This window comes from Lytechinus pictus, chromosome 2, assembly GCF_037042905.1.
Source record: "Lytechinus pictus isolate F3 Inbred chromosome 2, Lp3.0, whole genome shotgun sequence".
NCBI lineage: Eukaryota > Metazoa > Echinodermata > Echinoidea > Temnopleuroida > Toxopneustidae > Lytechinus > Lytechinus pictus.
This window is the reverse complement of record NC_087246.1, coordinates 18,691,496-18,710,073: the sequence shown is the minus strand read 5'-3', so window position 1 is coordinate 18,710,073 and position 18,578 is coordinate 18,691,496. Positions and strand designations below refer to the sequence as shown.

At 35.4% G+C, this 18,578-nt stretch overlaps 2 protein-coding genes across 2 annotated transcripts; both read right to left on the bottom strand.

Moving 5' to 3' along the window:
• Window positions 1–164: 164 nt before the first annotated feature.
• Window positions 165–6,488, bottom strand: LOC129274373 (solute carrier family 35 member E4-like). The gene is made up of 4 exons (XM_064112029.1): window positions 6,024–6,488; window positions 4,555–5,210; window positions 3,762–4,000; window positions 165–3,302 (listed from the first exon to the last, which is right to left on the bottom strand). Exons 2-4 carry the CDS (start codon window positions 5,114–5,116, stop codon window positions 3,138–3,140), a joined length of 966 nt encoding a protein of 321 aa, XP_063968099.1. The 5' UTR covers window positions 5,117–5,210; window positions 6,024–6,488; the 3' UTR covers window positions 165–3,137.
• A 4,285-nt stretch (window positions 6,489–10,773) lies between these two features.
• On the bottom strand, window positions 10,774–14,629 carry LOC129283855 (uncharacterized). The gene is made up of 4 exons (XM_064106468.1): window positions 14,452–14,629; window positions 13,328–13,428; window positions 12,179–12,487; window positions 10,774–11,919 (listed from the first exon to the last, which is right to left on the bottom strand). Exons 1-4 carry the CDS (start codon window positions 14,627–14,629, stop codon window positions 10,774–10,776), a joined length of 1,734 nt encoding a protein of 577 aa, XP_063962538.1.
• Between the last annotated feature and the right edge of the window lie 3,949 nt (window positions 14,630–18,578).

Sequence of the window (18,578 nt, the reverse complement as noted above, 5' to 3'; positions counted from 1 at the left end):
TTAGTATTCAGACCACAATATGGATCTTTTATCATTTATATTTGATGTGTTGGTATGTTCATATCAAGGACTATTCCAAGATCGGATTGCACAAAGATTGTATAGCTAATGAGCGCTAGGCTTTAGTAAATAAAAACTGAATCTAATACTGGAAGGATCATTATACAAGTTTTACACAAACAATATTTAATTGCACCTGGAACAAGAAAGAAATATCCACCAAACCATCTTGATAAACAATCAAGATTAATGAAATATGCAAAATTGTGTTGTGATATTGATGAAAAATATATTTCTTATGACAAGACAATCAAAGCAAAGAGATGACCCCCTCTCCCTGTCATGCCCCGGCCTTCTGATATTAGAAACAAAAAGAATGAATACTAGCATGCTACTTATAACCTCATATCAGTACTTCAATTACGCATGTCAATTTTCTGGGCAATGACCAAATTATGCTTTCCTATACGTATTTTGATGCCTTTTTATTCCAATTTTGTAGCAAGCAAGCAAGATTATTGGCCTTGGGGGATGTTGAATCTACATGCATGCATACATGTATTATAAATTTTGCCAATTATTTTGTATAAAAAATATTTCCTGTGAATTAATGTAAAATTCATTTTTTCGTGCCTGTATACTGTCAAAATCACAAAATACGGCATGGAAAAACAGTGTACATTCAGAATCTTAAGAATATTGATCTTTGAAAATTTCGGGTGACCAAATACTTGAGAATGTTTTCATTCTTAGCATTTGAAAATCCTTAAATATAACTATTTTCATACAACCACTCATCAACTGTTCACACATTTAAGCAATTTTTGCTGTATTTTGCTCAAGAGATATAGCCTACATAATAATAATTTTATTAAAGGTATCATAGTATGCAATTTCTCTTTGGACACATGGACGATACACATACTTGCATGTACTATCAATCTTCTCAAAACATATTTTGACCTTAAAAATGTTTGTACCAGCAATACTAGAGTAAAATGATACCCTACATGTATCAAATAGCACATGATAACTTACTAATTTAGTGAATACAATGCAATTTATAGTAGCCATTCAAATAAAACAAAGGCAAATGATGTACAGTATATCACACACAAAAAAACTACTTAGCTGGTACTTGAAATTTAAATAATCTACATCTTGTAATTGAAAAGATCAATATTGATTCAAATTTAAGCCTTTCTTGGCATCAAACTTGTACAAATCAGATATTTCAACAGAAAGAATACCAATTTTGATGACATCACATTAATGACCAATTGTGAGAAATGTCCTTCAAGACAGTAACATTTTGCATTGCATTGATCCAGAGCATATCTTGTACCTACAAATTTTCCTCTCTGTCTGTTCTCATTTAAACTCATCTAGGACAGGGCAACATTTGGAGCCTTACCATTTGTTCTTCAAATTGGCAGCATTCATATTTTTCTTTCATTGCTACATCTTTCATGTATTAGAAATGAAGAAAGAATGATTGTCTTAATATGTTAGAATTTTACCAAGTTTCATGACCACCCCTCCCCCTGATTTTGACAATATTATTGCATTGCCAATTTAATGATCTTATTACCGAAGGTAATCATTTTCATTTAAGTATGTCAGTAATGAAAGAAAGATAGTGAGGCAGTAAGAATGAGCCCAGCTTGCATACATATTTTTTATCACTATTACTCTTTTCCCTGATGCATGATTTTTAGGCTTCACCATAAAGTTATTAGGACAAACCACATAATGAGTGTTGTTCCTTTGTCCTGAATGAGTTATTTTGGCACATTCTGACGATTAAAAATAGGGTAACTTCAAAATTATATCTCCCAAAAAGGATGAACATGACTGAGGTAGGCATTCACAATTTTCAATATAGTTGAACACGATTAAAAAAAAAAACCTAACTTGTTAAACCAAAATCATATATACATTATTTTCGGAGGGCTTAATGTACTACAAAATATAATTTGGATAGGGATGGAGGTGAGGGATCATGGATCTGGGGCCTGTTTCATAAAAAGTTACAACTGTTGTAACTTTGCCATTATGGCAACTACCATGGAAGTCTCAATTTTGATTGGCTGCTGAGCCCTGTTGCCATAGTAGCAAAGTAACAACAGTTGTAAGTCCTTTATGAAATGGGCCCAGAACACCTGAAAATAATATAATTCACTCTTTCTTTTTGATTTTTCATATAATGTATATTAAATTGCACAAATTGACTTAAATAGTTATGTTTTTTATGATCTTTCAAAACAATTCTCAGTTATTTTGTGAAAAATTTGATTTCACAAGGTTTAAATTTCTCTCTCTGGATAAAGTATTAACAACCTTAATCCCATAAACCTGCAATTCATTAGGCACGGTAAGAGGGAAAACCCAGCTGGAAATCAATACAATTACAGTAAAATTAAATGAGCAAAACACTGGGGAAAAATCAAAATTATATAGATTAAAATATTAGGGAATATTGTATTTTGCATTAGTTTGGTGAAATGAATAATATGCACTCACTAAGCTGATGTCCCTGCTTTCCTTCATAATTTGTTGTGAGATCTTCATATTTTCGTTTTCACAAATTGTGTAGATAATATCCCCATTGTAACAACAAGTTTCAGTGAATGAATATCTCATAAATGAATCAAACCTGTTTTTTAATCGGAATAATTGTAATTTCATTTGTTAAATTAAAAATGAAGAGATTTTTTCATGAGCTTATTCATTGCATATTCACGGTGTCATGCATGAAACTTCACATGAATATTTGCAAAACTTTGATCTGCTACAATGTATTTATTCTCATAATTTGATTTATTTGTTTTTGTCTGCTTGTTCAATTAATGTTAATTTCAGGTTTAAGCATCCCTTTAAGCAGGTAAGTGGGAGGTAATGGCAGTCAAACCTGCACCAACGACCACCTGTATACATGTAAATCTAATAAGGACCACTTGTCTAAAAAGACAAATAAAAAAAAATTTGATATCCTAGAATAGTATATCCTCCACTGAAGCATGCATTACAGGTACTAGTCCATAAAGATCACCTGTTCCTGACAACCACTTATCTTCCTTGAGTGGTCCTTATATACAGGTTTCACTGATTAACTAACTAAATGATAACAGCCATTGTTACATGATGCGATGGAAGAACTGTCTTGCCACATCTGCCTCCTGGTACATAATACTTCCAAGAACAATGCAAGCAATACCAACGACACTGAGGATAGAGATCTCATTCTGGAATATGAGTAGGGACAGACCTACTGTCAACACAATACTGATGTTTCCCAATACCTAGGGGAAGAATCAAAATGAAGGGTAGGAAGTAAATGAGATGGGCATATAGCAAGAGGAAGAATGAAATATCATGGAAGGGATAAGGGAGAAAAAATATGAAGACAAAAAAATAACCATATTATAACACATTGTGTATACAGTGCATGATTTATAAGTTTTATTTTTTTATATATTTGATTGAATATTAAATTTATTGTTTTCTATCTATCTATCTAATCTATCTACATGTATATATCTATATTATTCATTCCCTCATTCATTCATCCATCAATCCACTCAATTATACATTCATCCATCCGGATCCATCCATCCATTAATTCATTCATTCATATATCATTTTTTCTTTTGGGGTGCTTATTTTCAATTATTTTGCATGTCTTAACTGCAAACGATTTCACTTCTATAAATGCCATTGCTACAAATGAAAGCTAAACTAAAATCATGTCTTTCCCATACCTGTAGTGTGACCGGTGATGTATAATAGGTGACAAGGAAGGTCATGATGTTATATCCTACAGCACATATACAGCTCAGGAAAATGAGAGTCCACAGTTCAATACTCGTACTCAGCCTGGGATCCCATAGTGCACCTCCTTCGAAGACGAGAGAAGCCACGCCCAGTTGGAAGAAACTTGGAATGCAGATAAGGTAGAGGAGACGAACCGAGTCGATTCGCTCATCCTTCAGTAACACACCTAGTATACACCATGGAAAAGAATGATGATGAAGATCATGAGGATTGAGGATGATAATAATTACCACAATAATGATAATATTAATGATTATAGTATCATATTTAAGATTACACTAAAAACTTAGCAATATTTTTTCTATCAATGATTTGAGTATATAAAGTGTTTCTTTGCTATTTTGTTTGCTCCCTCCTCCCTTCACTTCACACCTCAAGCATCTCTTACAAGATAGGTATGTTCCCTTATAAACTGCAATTATCATTATCATTATTAAAATACCAATAATAAAAAAATAAAAATGATTACAGAAATTTCATTCATATTCATGGCAATCCAAAATGATTATATGAGCTTGCACTGTAAATGGACAACAATATCTACAGTATATCACACCAATAAATTCATATCTTGAATATTCTTGAATTATTCTCTTTTTCTTGAGGGCTATGGATATATTCATGAGCCTTAAAGTAAACTAAAACCCAGTTGATTATACCTTGAATAAATATGAATATCTATTACAATCTACAAAATAAAGCAATAGCATCACATCTTACCTTGAAGTGCACATCTACCGGCCCGTAATAAAGTAGCAGTGAAAGCAGCTATGAATCCAAAGACACTAAAATTCATCTCACCAATGGTACACAGGAAAGATCCAACGCACAGAGGTAGCATGGACAAATATATAAACTGATCAAACTCTCTTCCAAATAATACTTTAGATATGACAACAGTAGCTAGAGGTGTCATCGCCATAATCATCTTCACAAACGACACATATAAATGTTTTAAGGCGATGTTTCCACAAGCAATACTGACAGTTGATACCACACTCAGAATGAAGATTTTTGGTGTGAGATGTGGAGCGACTTTCAAACGGGCGTTGCCTTCCCCATAGGCAGCCCCGAAAGGAGTGAAGCGGATGATGACAAATCCAAAGACGGCCGTGAAGAGCATGTGAAGGGCGGTGACAAGTAGTGGATACGGGTAGCCATAACTCATGAAAAGCCATTTATTAATGTTCGTCAGGCAAATGTTTAGAGTTAGCCAGCCAGTCATAGAGAGGTAAGTCCAGAGTCGTATATGACCTGATAAACTTATCAACATCTGCTCCATGATACCAATTTTTGCTCTCCAAACTCCACCATTAACCAGTAGGGGTACAGAAGATAAGAGCAGCAGGGTTGTTCTAATCTCTGTGTAAACAAACCTAAAGGGAAGAGTATAAAAAAATAAATAAAAACACTTTTTATGGCCTGGACATGGTTAACCTAAAAATTGTGAGATGACATAAAATATAATAAATATGGTTATACCTAGCTTTAAACATTGCAGATGGCAGATACCTACCATCGGGGGGGGGGGGGGGGTTAAATATTCCAATATTCATTCATTTTCATAAATGTCATCTTAAGTTTATTCTCTTTTTGGGGGGAAGCGTGGATAATCTAGCTTGATTTTCATTCTTTTTTCTGTTTTCATGGTAAAAATGATGGTATTCCCACACACTTCCTTTATTGCAAAAAGGGAAAATATGCTTGATTGTAAAATTTGCAAATACCATCAAAACTGACGAAAATAAACCAGGCATTCATCATTACGTCTTGTTGTAGCCTATTACAGCTGTGTATTATTCTGTAAATTTCTAATTAGATGCATTTAATATAAGAGATAACACAGGCTACAGTAGTAGTCAAACTAATAGACTGCAAGCATTTAACCTCTTGTTCAGGGGCAGATCCAGGATTTTCCAAAGGGGGTGGCACACTTGTGTTACTGTTAGAACGGCATATCTATATTACAAATTTTGATTATGCCTTTAAGTTTAAAGGGGGCACGGGCCGGATCTGCCCCCCCCCCCCCCTGGATCTGCAAGTGCTCTTGTAGCCTACTAGTATTATAGCTATTAGTCAGTAAATTTCTAATAGAAGCATTGAATATAATCAATAACACAACTAATAACTAATAGACCGCAATACTTGCAAACGCGTAGACGGGTTATCTACGGTAGATGTTGACTTACCAATTTCCGATGGTAACGACAGTCCTCCCTCAGTTCCCTTGGTACACGCCCACTTTCGCTGAAAGTCGTTCAAATAAGCAATGACCCCTCATAAAATTGTAGCAATCAATAGAAAGATACTCGCAAACCAAGTACGTTATAGATCTATTTTGAATTGCAAAATACAGGACCCATAACTGCTCAGGCCAGAAATGCCTAACAGAGGCTTATGTCCATCACATAGTACTACATGCAGTATACTGCGCAATAACCATTACACACGAACGCTGTCGTCTGATCTGGTCGGGGTAAATGCATGGGTGCATGCTGGCAGGTTTATATGGTATGAAAACCCTCATGCTATCTTCGGGGCCGCAATTGGTAATCACGCATGCTCTGTAGCAGGTGTATGGTGAGAATGCGGTATCGTGTATACGACTTGTATACTGCATTTTAGTGCGTTGTGTGTAAGGTAAATTTCTGTGTGACTCATCGTATTGCTAAAAATAGGGGGCGCAAAAATCACTTTGCATAAATCACGCTTGCTGTGACAGTGTTCTACACCTATTGTTTTTTTGTTGTACTTACTTCTCGGTAATATAATAGCGTGTAACGGTTTATAGACCAACAACCCAACGAAAATTTAAGAAGGAAAAGTGATGGACTGATTTTGCTTCCTACACTGCCTGCTTTATTATCTTTTATCAGTGAGGTCCATATTTTTTATGAGAAACTAAAAGCAAAATAAAAGTTTATGCACTCTTATTTTTTATAATACAGCAAACCCGTCTTCCATTTTGTCTTTCTCTTCCACTGCTGCTATGTTTTTTTTTTTCGAATATCTTTTTTTTATTCTTTTCATCTATTTTTTTCATCTTTGCTTTTTATCATTTCCTTCAAATTCTTCCACATTTTTCATTCACTTTTATTTTTCTTTATCATCATTATTTTGCTTTTCTTTTATACCTTTTTTTTCTTCTTCTACTTTCACATTTCTCTTTCTCCTCGAATCCCCCTCCTTCCATCAATCTCTTGCTATCTTTTTCTTCTCATCTATACCTCGTCCATGCTATTATTCAGCTTCATTATTTACATATCCATGATTTATAATGATTATGATCCCAAAATCAAATTATATATTTATGAATTTGTTTGATTTCGTCACAATTTGAACAAATTTTTAAATTTTCATATTGTACAGAATAGAAGAGATAAATATTTAAAAAAAGGAAGGAGGGCACAGTAGAAGAGAAGGAAGGGGAAGCAATAAAATGGGGGGGGGGGTGATGATGATGGGGAGAAGGGGATCGACAAGAAGGTGGTGAAATGAGAAATAATGGAATTGGGACAGGAGACTTCATGCAACAGTAATTCAGTTAACCTTGTCTGTCCCTGGTGTTCCAATTGTTGATATTGCTTATTTTGCATTGTTTATACTGAAATGTATTTTTGTATTATTTGCCGAATAAATGAATAATAATAATAATGAGGGAAATGGGAGAGAAAAATAGAAAGAGTTAAGAGTAATAGGATACATGTACATTACATCTTATAGATATTTAGTATACTAGTAACATAAAAAGTACCCCCATGATTAGATATCTCTATAAGAGATAATCCATTGGCTGCAAACTGTATTTTTCACTCTCCCTTTGTCTTGTTTTCCAGTGATTTTTGGGGGTGTTGACGCCCTCCACCACATTTCATAAATTAATCATCACTATTACAAGCTAAAACGAGACGGTGAATCAATTATTTTATTTGGATCACGCAAAATTGTTATTTCACCCATTAATTCTACACCTCTCTACTTCTCCCTACCTCCCCTCTCTCTCTCTCACCCACTCTCTTCTACAATTGAAATTCAATTTTGTTTTATGGGGCACCCAATCTTCAGTACATTCAGGTCTGTTATAGGAATTTATGAGAGAAGGAACGATTCATTTAATTTTGGCTAGCTTAACCTTTTATTTAGGACCTCATCTGCTCAGATTTATTGTTCATCATGATTCTATAAGATGGTTCCCGGGAGATGGTTTTAAGTCTTCTGAGACAATTTAATGGTTTGGGTCGGTCAAAATGATCCAGGCTCACTGTTCGCAACATCGGTTGGTCAATCAAGATTCAAATGCGGGCATATACGAGTTGATAGATCCGTGGTTTGTTTGAGGGATATCTTCAGACTAGATGAAGAACGTCTGTTGTTGGTCGACTGCAATCAGCAGTATTTGCCCTGGATGACTTTAGATGTCCTGTTGCCATGGTAATAGGCTCCTACTTCTCTAAGATGATATCAATCTTTGACGATGATGCCATTTGATCGTCATCCTAAGTCTATCTGAAATTCTTAACTGTTTGAAAAACAAACATGTAAAACAAAAAAAATAGTGGTAAATATTTCCATTGATTTACAAATACATATTATGTTTATGACGGGCATTTAATTTAAGGTATTTGTTTTTCAATTTAACCTGAGTATATATTTTGAAGTGAGTGCAATGAATGGTTATGTTCTATCATTGGAAGTTGTTTCGGGTGGGGGAGGGGGAATAAACATGTATTCGCAGACATCAGATAAATCAATAAACTCTTAAAATTGATTCAAACATTAAAAATTGATTAAAAAATAAAACTCATATAGTATACTAAAGAGTATAATGAACAAACCTGAATATCAAAGTTGTTAATCTATATCATCATATTGAAATTCTACTTCATCTCCTTTCTCCCTTTCTGCCTTCATCTCGTCATCTTTCTTTTCCTCCTCATCCGTCCTCTAAAAGTCCTCTTCTTTCCATCCATATCCACTGTTGTCTATTTGACTGTCCTATCGTCCTTCTCCTCCCCACCCTAGTTATCTTCACCTCCGTACTCTCCTTCTTTCTCTTTGTCCTCCTTGCAATACTGGTCAACGTCCTCATCATCGCCTTCGTCTTCGACATCTTCATAATCCTTTTTCTCGTCCGGATCCGCTTCGTCGAGTCACTCCTTCTTTTCTTCCTCCTCGTTATCACCTTCATCGTCGTTCTTCTCGTCTGACTCCTTATCCCCCTTTCCCCCCTCTTCTTCTTCTCCCATGGAACGTTTATTGAAGGAGTTTGTAGGGTGTTATCCGACAAAGTCTGTTTGTCCAACAGTTGAACAATGTTCTTTAGTTTTCAGCCAATCGAAATCGAGAAAGTTGTCTGATGTGACTTGTCAGATTACAAGGTTGATGAACCCCCCATTCCTCCTCATTCTTTCCCTCCCTTTCCTCCTTCATACCAGTGGAAGGTCGTCTTCTCAGCTCGTCCACTGTTCTCAACGCATCCCTTGCAATGACGCAGAGATGAACATATTGCTTGACAATTATTAGCTCTTTCAACTCCATCGTATCCTGCAACATGAGATTAAACAAAAAAAATAGGTGTAAAAGGTAATCTGTTACTTTTTCGTTACATAATCTGGTGATGGTAAGAAGCAGTTATCTATTTCCAATGAAATCTACCGTTTTTAAACATGTTTTGAATAATTACAATTTATAATTGAAATAATTGAAAGGAAAGAATGAGCAATATTTTCATTTCAGAAAAAGATAATTTTTTTACTTTACCCTTTTAAGTTTAAGTTCGATTAATAGATAATGTCATAATTCTGTAAGAACTAAGCGACTAACCTAGGAAATGGGGATTAACTGAAAATTCATTATGGCGCCCATCCTGCTCCCCCTCGCCATTCTTTTTGCAATTTAACTCGATTTTTCCTCCGAGATCTCCATTGACATGCATAATCATTCTCTTCGTCATTGACCTTCTCGACGCCGCTATTCTTTTCAGTTTTCCTGTTCTTCTCATCTTCATCTACTTGCTCTGTCTATTCGACAGCGTTCGATTAATAGATAATGTCATAATTCTGTAAGAACTAAGCGACTAACCTAGGAAATGGGGATTAACTGAAAATTCATTATGGCGCCCATCCTGCTCCCCCTCGCCATTCTTTTTGCAATTTAACTCGATTTTTCCTCCGAGATCTCCATTGACATGCATAATCATTCTCTTCGTCATCGACCTTCTCGACGCCGCTATTCTTTTCAGTTTTCCTGTTCTTCTCATCTTTATGTACTTGCTCTGTCTATTCGACGGCGTCCATCTCCTCCTCCTCCTCTTCTTGTTCCCTCTCTTCTTCTTCCTCCTCCTCTTCATCTTTCCCTTCATACTGTCCATGTCCTTTGTCCGTGTCTTTCTCTTCCTCTGTATCACTGAGGGAGAGTTCCCTCAGTTCCTTCACTACCCGCCATACGTCTCTTCTTATAACACACCGGTGTATTCTCTCCTGGGCAGCTCTCAGTTCTCTTTATCTCAGCCTGGACCATGTTCTGCGAATCAATGTAAAATTTCATCATGATCATCAACAGGCCTACTCGATGTAACTTAGCATTAATTGAGATCTTACTATTCAGGTTTAGAATGAGTTTTTTTTTCAAAATCAAAAGGTCCCTTCTTTTAGGATACGGAATAACTCATTCTGTTAAACATAATTTGTGTGGAATTGAACTGGAAATTAAAAAATGTTATTATTAGTATGTACATCCTATCCATTAGGTATTATATAAAGCCCACCTGATTTCTTTTTATTTTGTAGTTCATACTATTGAGTTTATGCTCTCAAATTATCACCCTAAAAAGACACAAACAGGTTTCTAAATGTTGAGAAGAACGAATCAAGAACAAACCTGAAAATAGCTGAAATCGGTTTCTGCGTCTCCGTCTGTTTCTTCATCATGAAACTGCTCCTACTCCTGCCCCTTCTCGTCTTTCTTGTCATCCTTCTCCTCCTCATTGCTCTTTCCATTCTCTTCTCCCTCCTCCTTCTCCACTTCGTGATTCGCTTCCTCATCAATCTCGTCATTTTCAGCATCCTTCTCGTCCTTGTCGTCATCTTCATTGTCATCCTCCCCCTCGTCTTCCTCGTCCTCGTCATCCTCATTCTCTTTGTTAGACTCCTCGTCCTTTCCTCTGTCTTCTTCATTTTCATCCTCCTCCCCCTCGAATTCCTCGTCATCCTCTTCATTTTCATTCTCCTTGTCAGACTCCTCTTCCTTTCCTCCGTCATCATCGTTATCCCCCTCATTATCTTTGTCGGACTCCTCTTCCTTTCCTCCGTCATCGTCGTTATCCTCCTCATTATCTTTGTCAGACTCCTCTTCCTTTCCTCTGTCATCACCGTTATCCTCCTCATTATCTTTGTCGGACTCCTCTTCCTTTCCTCCGTCATCATCGTTATCCTCCTCATTCTCTTTGTTAGACTCCTCGTCCTTTCCTCCGTCTCCTTCATTTTCATCCTCCTCGAATTCCTCGTCATCCTTTTCATTTTCATTCTCCTTGTCAGACTCCTCTTCCTTTCCCCCGTCATCATCAATATCCTCCTCATTATCTTTGTTGGGCTCCTCTTCATTTCCTCCGTCATCGTCGTTATCCTTCTCATTATCTTTGTTGGACTCCTCTTCCCCTCCTCCGTCATCATCGTTATCCTCCTCATTATCTTTGTCGGACTCTTCTTCCTTTCCTCCGTCATCATCGTTATCCTCCTCATTCTCTTTGTTAGACTCCTCTTCCTTTCCTCCGTCATCTTCATCGTCATCCTCCTCATCCTCATTATCTTTGTTAGACTCTTCTTCCTTTCCTTCTTCGTCTTCATGGTCATCCACCTCGCCTCCCTCGTTCTCATCATCCTCATCCTTGTCGGATTCCTCTTCCTTTTCTTCGTTCTGATCCTCAACCTCCTCCTCATCTTCTTTCTCCGCCTCCTCCTCTTCCGTATCACTCGTGGACTGTCTCCTCAGTTCCTCCGCCACTCTCATAGCGTTTCTCATGATAACGCATCGATGAAGTCTCTCCCGGGCATCTCTCAGTTCTTCCATCTGAGAGGCGATGATATCCTGCGATATAAGATCGAATTGGTTGTAGTTTCTAGAAATATTACAATAATCTATAATATACATTAAAATCAATATTCATAAAAATGCGTTGCTGGTTCTCTAATTATGTTGTTTCTCAATCTACTTGTGGTTTAAGCCTAAGAATGAAATTGATTTTAGTTCACAGTATAGTGTCTTAAGTGTTGGTCTGTATATCAGTGAGGTTGTTATCCTCTTTTAGTATCACTTCCAGGAAAATATTAATAATTAAAGAACAAACCTGAACATATCTATATTCGGGTACAGCTGTGTCGTCGTAATGGCACTTCACCTCCTCCTCCTCCTCTTCCCTTTTCTCCTTCTTCTCCTCCTCAGTCTCCTCCTCCTCTTTCTTCTGCTCCTCCTCCTCAAATTGCCAGATTGCAACTTTCTTTGCAGAAGATTCGTTCTCTCCATCAGTCTGTGTGTCTTCAGTGAATGATTGCCTCTTCAGTAACGCAACTACTTTCCTGGCATCTCTTTGAATGATGGTTTCATAAAACCTCTTCTTGGCCAATCTCAACTCAGCCATCTGAAGGTCTGCAATATCCTGTGTAATGATTGAAATTATTCAGGATTTTAAGAGTCAGCTAGAATACAATAACTAATTTTAGTCTTGATTATGGATAAGAAATAGGCATAGGAATTTAAAGTACAAAATCACAAATGCTGCAGGAACTATACGTAAAATTAATAGGCAATAGAATAATGAAACGTGTATCATTTAAAGCAATATGAGTATAAAAGTTAAATGAAAGCGACTGATTGATTTTCTTTTATTGAAAGAAAAGGGAATGCCACTAATAACAACAACGCAATATTTTCTAAAATATTAAGAGCACTTTTCATTCTCTTGGTGAAAGGTGCACCCTTGGAAGAGTTTTAGTTAGAATCATTAATTTGGTTAAGATCGATATTGTAAACTTTAGAGATTTTATTCTAACCCCACAAAATCACTATGCGTAATAGCGTTGTACGTTTTGTCCATTTATTTCAAATTAATAAATATCTAAGTGAATGTCTTCTATATATACAGTTATGGCATATTCTTAACATTCTTTATCATTATTATCATTATTCTTATTGTACTACTGGAAAATGTTCCCCGTGAGGAATAATATCCTTTGTTGATTTTGCTTAATTATCAGTATCATTATCTCTTTTTTTTGGGGGGGGGGGGGTGAAGTACCCCCTGGTACATTCTGGATCGGCCGCCCTGGGACCTGTTGCATAAAAGAAAAAACTTGGCATTTTTTTTGCCAGAATTTGTTTATATGTTAATATAATGTCGATGGCATAAATTTATTTGCCAGAATTTTCGCTTATTTGCGTAGAATTTTTTTTATGGCAAAAGTTTAATGCAACAGGCCCCTGGACTGAAGTAACATACCTTGATGAGTTGTACTCTCTCTGTCATGACATCATCAGAAGATTCCTCATCGTTGTCGTTTGAGGTGGAAACGATTCGTTGGGTGATCGCAACATGATAATCTTCATCAGAAAATGAAATAGATTAATGAATCATTTGTATTCTTACATCAGCAAATGACGATGTTGTTTGTAAGGTTCTTCATACTCCATAAAAAGCGTTGAATGATATAAACATACGGTACATTAATCATGACAATGAAATGATACATAGAATAAACATTTTTTTTGGGGGGTTGCTGTGTATATTATAGGTGGCACCCCCTAGAAATTATATTGACATGCTATAATGTTAAGATTTGACCCCAAATCGCCTTCAATTTTTAATGAAATCTTTTTTTCTTTTGGCTTTTTAGCAAACCAGTGCCCTATTGAAAAACCGTTCCCAGAGCCCTGGGTAAACTCTCTCCTCTTTAGAAATCAACATAGAAAAGTGGCATCCATTTAAGTAAAGGTTGACAAAACATACAGATTCATGAATCAAAGATTTATACAAGGAATTCACATTATTATCTTCAATTGTTAATACATTCGTCTTATCATTTATTTTCCCATTCCCCGCGCTATTAACATTACCATAAAGTTTTATCTCACCCCCCCTAATTATAGCATTTATAAACTACCAAAAGTTAGCAAGAAAACATTTACAATAATGTTTACCAACTTCCCCATGGATATGGGCTACCTGTCGTCATTCTACTTTATTTGTATAGACCTATATATACTTCCGACTTGTAATTTTATTTGATTTTTTTGTCATCTTTCGACAATGAAAATAACAACAGCATATTAAACAAGTTTATTGATGAAAATCGATTTATATAATGGATAATGCAACAACCATACCATCAACAAATTGCAATTTTGCTATTCAATAATTATTTAAAGACTATTGCTTTGGGGATCTAAGATAGATTTATGATTCCGGAAATTAATATTGTAAGTTAACACCTTATACCGTGTTATTTTTAGTCAATCTTAATTTAGAGTTGTTCTTTTGAGTTCGTATAAAACATTAAATTATGAACAAATGAACTAGTTTTAACCATATTTTTAAAAATTTATTATGAGGTATGATATGCTTACCATTCCCGATATCCAATTTCTCTGGTAGGCCCCTGACGTCAGAGGAGTTTTCAGTGGATTTACTTTCGACGATGCTCAGCTTGCATCCAGTAGATGGAGATTCATCAAGGCTATCGAAGACGTACTCATCCTCGCTTTCATCCTGACGATGAATCGGTTTGCTCCGAATGCATCCCATTTTAATTGAGATAAATTTCGAAACACTGTAAAGAACTATAGGCCAATGCTAACCGCAAGTAACACAATAGAACACTGATAGTAGTGTAAAGAAAATGTAAACAAACCTTTGCTTGTCTCTTGGAGCGCGCAATTTGCTTATGACGTAATAATGCATTCGCGTCCGCAAAATACTGGGATTATTACATAGCTGTAATTTTTGAAGGGAGGATAAGTATATAGGTCCCGGAAATTAATAAAAACAATGTGGTTTTCAGATACTTTATTCGGAACAAATACAGTATATAAAAATACAAAGGCCTGACGAGCGATAATACTCTCATTGATCGGTCAAGGGGAGATCCTTTCATCATGTTGCTATAATTATTTCCTCATATGAAGATGTTATTACTAGATTAATTTCATTTGGAAGAATCCATTCAAAATTTTCCTTTTTTCTGTTTTGCTCATGTAGGCTTTCTTATGGGTTTCCCTGTATATGACGGCCCCCTTTCTCACTTATACCGAGTGTTTACCGTCGAAAAATTCCTTAAAGCGTAAATTATAAACAATAATTTTGATTTTGGTGGATCTTGGTGGATCATACAGGGTCATCAGTATGGGTAGCAAATTTTTTCTTTCTTTTGCTCTTTATTTAAAATTTTAATTCATTTACCCTTAAAATGCTGGGACGAGACATTCGTAGTGATAATTAGAACCAAGTAGGTTAAATGGAACATCATAATTTATTAAAACAAGCTTTAATGACATTATATGTCGTGTTCGTTTGTGCTTAATAGTTGGTTTCTATCCGAGTGAAATTTAATTGGATGATCCTGAAAAATATTTTCATGACCATTTATTTATTTATTTACTATGTATTAATTATTCTTCTTCCCTATCACCTTCTGTTTTTCCTTCACCTTTTCATTTTCTTCTTCCATTTCTTCACTTTCTTTTACTCCGATTCTTCTTCCTCAATAACATTCTCGTTTTCTTTGCCTTTTATTCTTGCTTTTCTTTTTCTTCACCTCTGCAAAATTTATTCTTTCTCCTTCCTTTTTTCTTCTCCGTCCTCGTCATAAGGGAGAATAAAGAAGAAGTAAAGATTAGAAGAAAAATAAAAATCTTCTTGTACGATGATGCTGACACTTTTACGGGTTTATCTATTTATTTTGTGGACTTCGAGTCTTGTTCTGACTTTAAAAATAGTTATTAGGCATAACTTATCCTCAAATGATAAATTAATTAATTGAATAAAACCGACACATACATCAAGCACAATGTATGCAAAGTTCAATCATTTTGATTGCGAGTGCTCAAACCAGACTGCTGCTTGAATTGTGCCCATTTCTATCATTTTGGAACTCAGTCACGCATGAAGTTTGTGTCATCTGAGGGCTTCAGACCATCTATCAATATAAAAAAAAAGTCTACCTCACATTTCTAAATTAAACCTTGAAATCCCCTACACCCCCCCCCCCAAAAAAAAAATGTAACGTTTTATTGATTAGCACTGTACGCTTATGGGTGACTGGCTTTCTTATAGACAATTCGAGTTGCCTAAAAAGTACTACAAAAATCCAAGTGATAAACCATTTTAAAAACTATATTTTCATTTTTCCTCATGTATGTTTCTCATCCCCCCTAGCCAGCACCAATTCTGTTTGCCCTCAACATTCTATCAGTTAATTATGTCCTCTCTTTATTAGAGGGTGGAGTAAAGTATTTTTCTTTATTCAGATAGTCTCAGTTATTTTCTCCATCATTTCAGCCGCACATCTCTCTATCTCTCCTCTTTCCTTTTCTTTATTTCCCCCTCTCTCATTCATCCTCACCTCTGACTGTCCCCTGATTTAATGATCAAATTAATATTTCAAACAGCCCTATACTATTGAAAACAGAGACCACAATGAATGGCTGCACATGATTAGATCTAGAGTTGCATAAACTTTACTCACATAAATTATACTAAATTGTACAGATAAATTCAAATATGTATCATCAATCAAATGGATCATACATACATAATGGAAATTAAATGTAAACAGAATAGATCTGGCAAGCTATTTTCTCCTTTAATCCCATTTCTTGATACAAAACATTCAATTCTTGGAAATGGGGTAAATAAAAAGGCTTGACACATCCTATATACATCGACATATGCTGGCAGGTTTAGGGGGCGTTTCATGAAGGAATGGTTGGATGTTTTATCTGACAGTTACCATAGTGAGTGCATCTCAGCCAATCAAAATCAAGGAAAAATGTCATATCTGACTTGTCGGACTAAAGATGTTAATGAATAGCTCCCCTGGTGTGAAACCCTTATTAGAAAGTGAAATGGATAGATAAAATGGAATGAGATATAAACCTGGGCCCCTTTTCATAAAGGACTTGCAACTGTTGTAACTTTTCCATTATGGGAAGTACCATGGTAACAGGGCTCAGCAGCCAATCAGAATCAAGGTTGCCATGGCAAAGTTACAACAGTTGTAAGTCCTTTATGAAACGGGCCCCAGGGCAGTGACACATATTAGACAGAATGAGGTAATATATTTTGAATACAGAACAAATGTAAACGGAAATTAAATACTAACATTAATATCATTTACAATTTAACAAAAATATAATTACAAAAATACATAATCAGCCATTTTCAAAGTCAATCTTTGGTATGCCTATAAACTGATATCAAACATTATCATTGCAAAAATAAAATATTAACATTAATAGCACCAAAATATATGATTACAGAAATACATATTTATCCATTTTCAAAGAAATCTTTGGTATGCCTAATAGCATTAAAACGTATGACAGAAATACATAATTATCCATTTTTAAAGACAGTCTTTGGTATGCCTAAAAACTGACATCAAACATTATTATTGCAAAAATCAAATACTAACATTAATAGCATTATAATATATGATTACAGAAATAAATAATTATCCATTTCAAAGACAATATTTGGTATGCCTAAAAACTGCACATCAAACATTATTAATTGCAAAAATTAAATACTAACATTAATAGCATTAAAATGTATGACTACAGAAATACATAAATATCCATTTTCAAAGACAATCTTTGGTATGCCTAAAAACTGACATCAAACAATCAAAGCAGTGTATTTATGAGCATGATGGAGTCACTCCCCAGCAGACAGGGATCAGTTGATATGACTGTTGACAGAAATGAAAATTACTGCAAGTCATGGTAGAAATTTCAAGGACATTTTAGGAAATTTAACTAACTTTTTAAGGTTAAGAAGGACAAAAATGGTACTTTGAAATGCTCCTACTTATAAGATAGTAAGGACACTTGCAAACTTACCCCTATTTTACAACATTTAAATTACAAGCCATAGCTGGCTTTATAATTATCTCATTTGGTATTGAAATGAAAGTATTCATCTTACAAAAGTTCAGTTCAAACACAATATTCATTTTAATAGTCATACCTATTACTTGATATAACTGGCACAGCTATAGGCCTACTGATTAAGGAGACTTGAGTTTTTTGTGTGTGTCATATTGATGTGTCAACATACTAAAAACTCCATTATACATACTTATGATACCGACAGGGTGCAGACTGTCTATATCACCCTCCTTTTTTAAAGTCCACCCCAGCAAAAAGTAAATTTGAATGAAAAGAGAGAAAATTAAACTCTTTATATGCATAATTGAGGGAGAAGACCTTGCTGAGCAGGTTATCAAAACTGCATCAGACATCGGGACTAGGGTTTCCCCGGCATGACATCTCAGCTGTACACAGGATTGGCAAAGAGGAAGACCAAGGGCGGTGATATACTGCTTTGTTAACCATTCCACCAAAGAAGAGCTCATTATTAATTGCAAGAAGCTGAAGGATATTCCCTCCTACAAAAGATCTGTTTATATCAACAAAGTTCTGACAACCCTAAGACACAAGATGATGTCTTACACCAAGGCTCTACCAAATGTTAA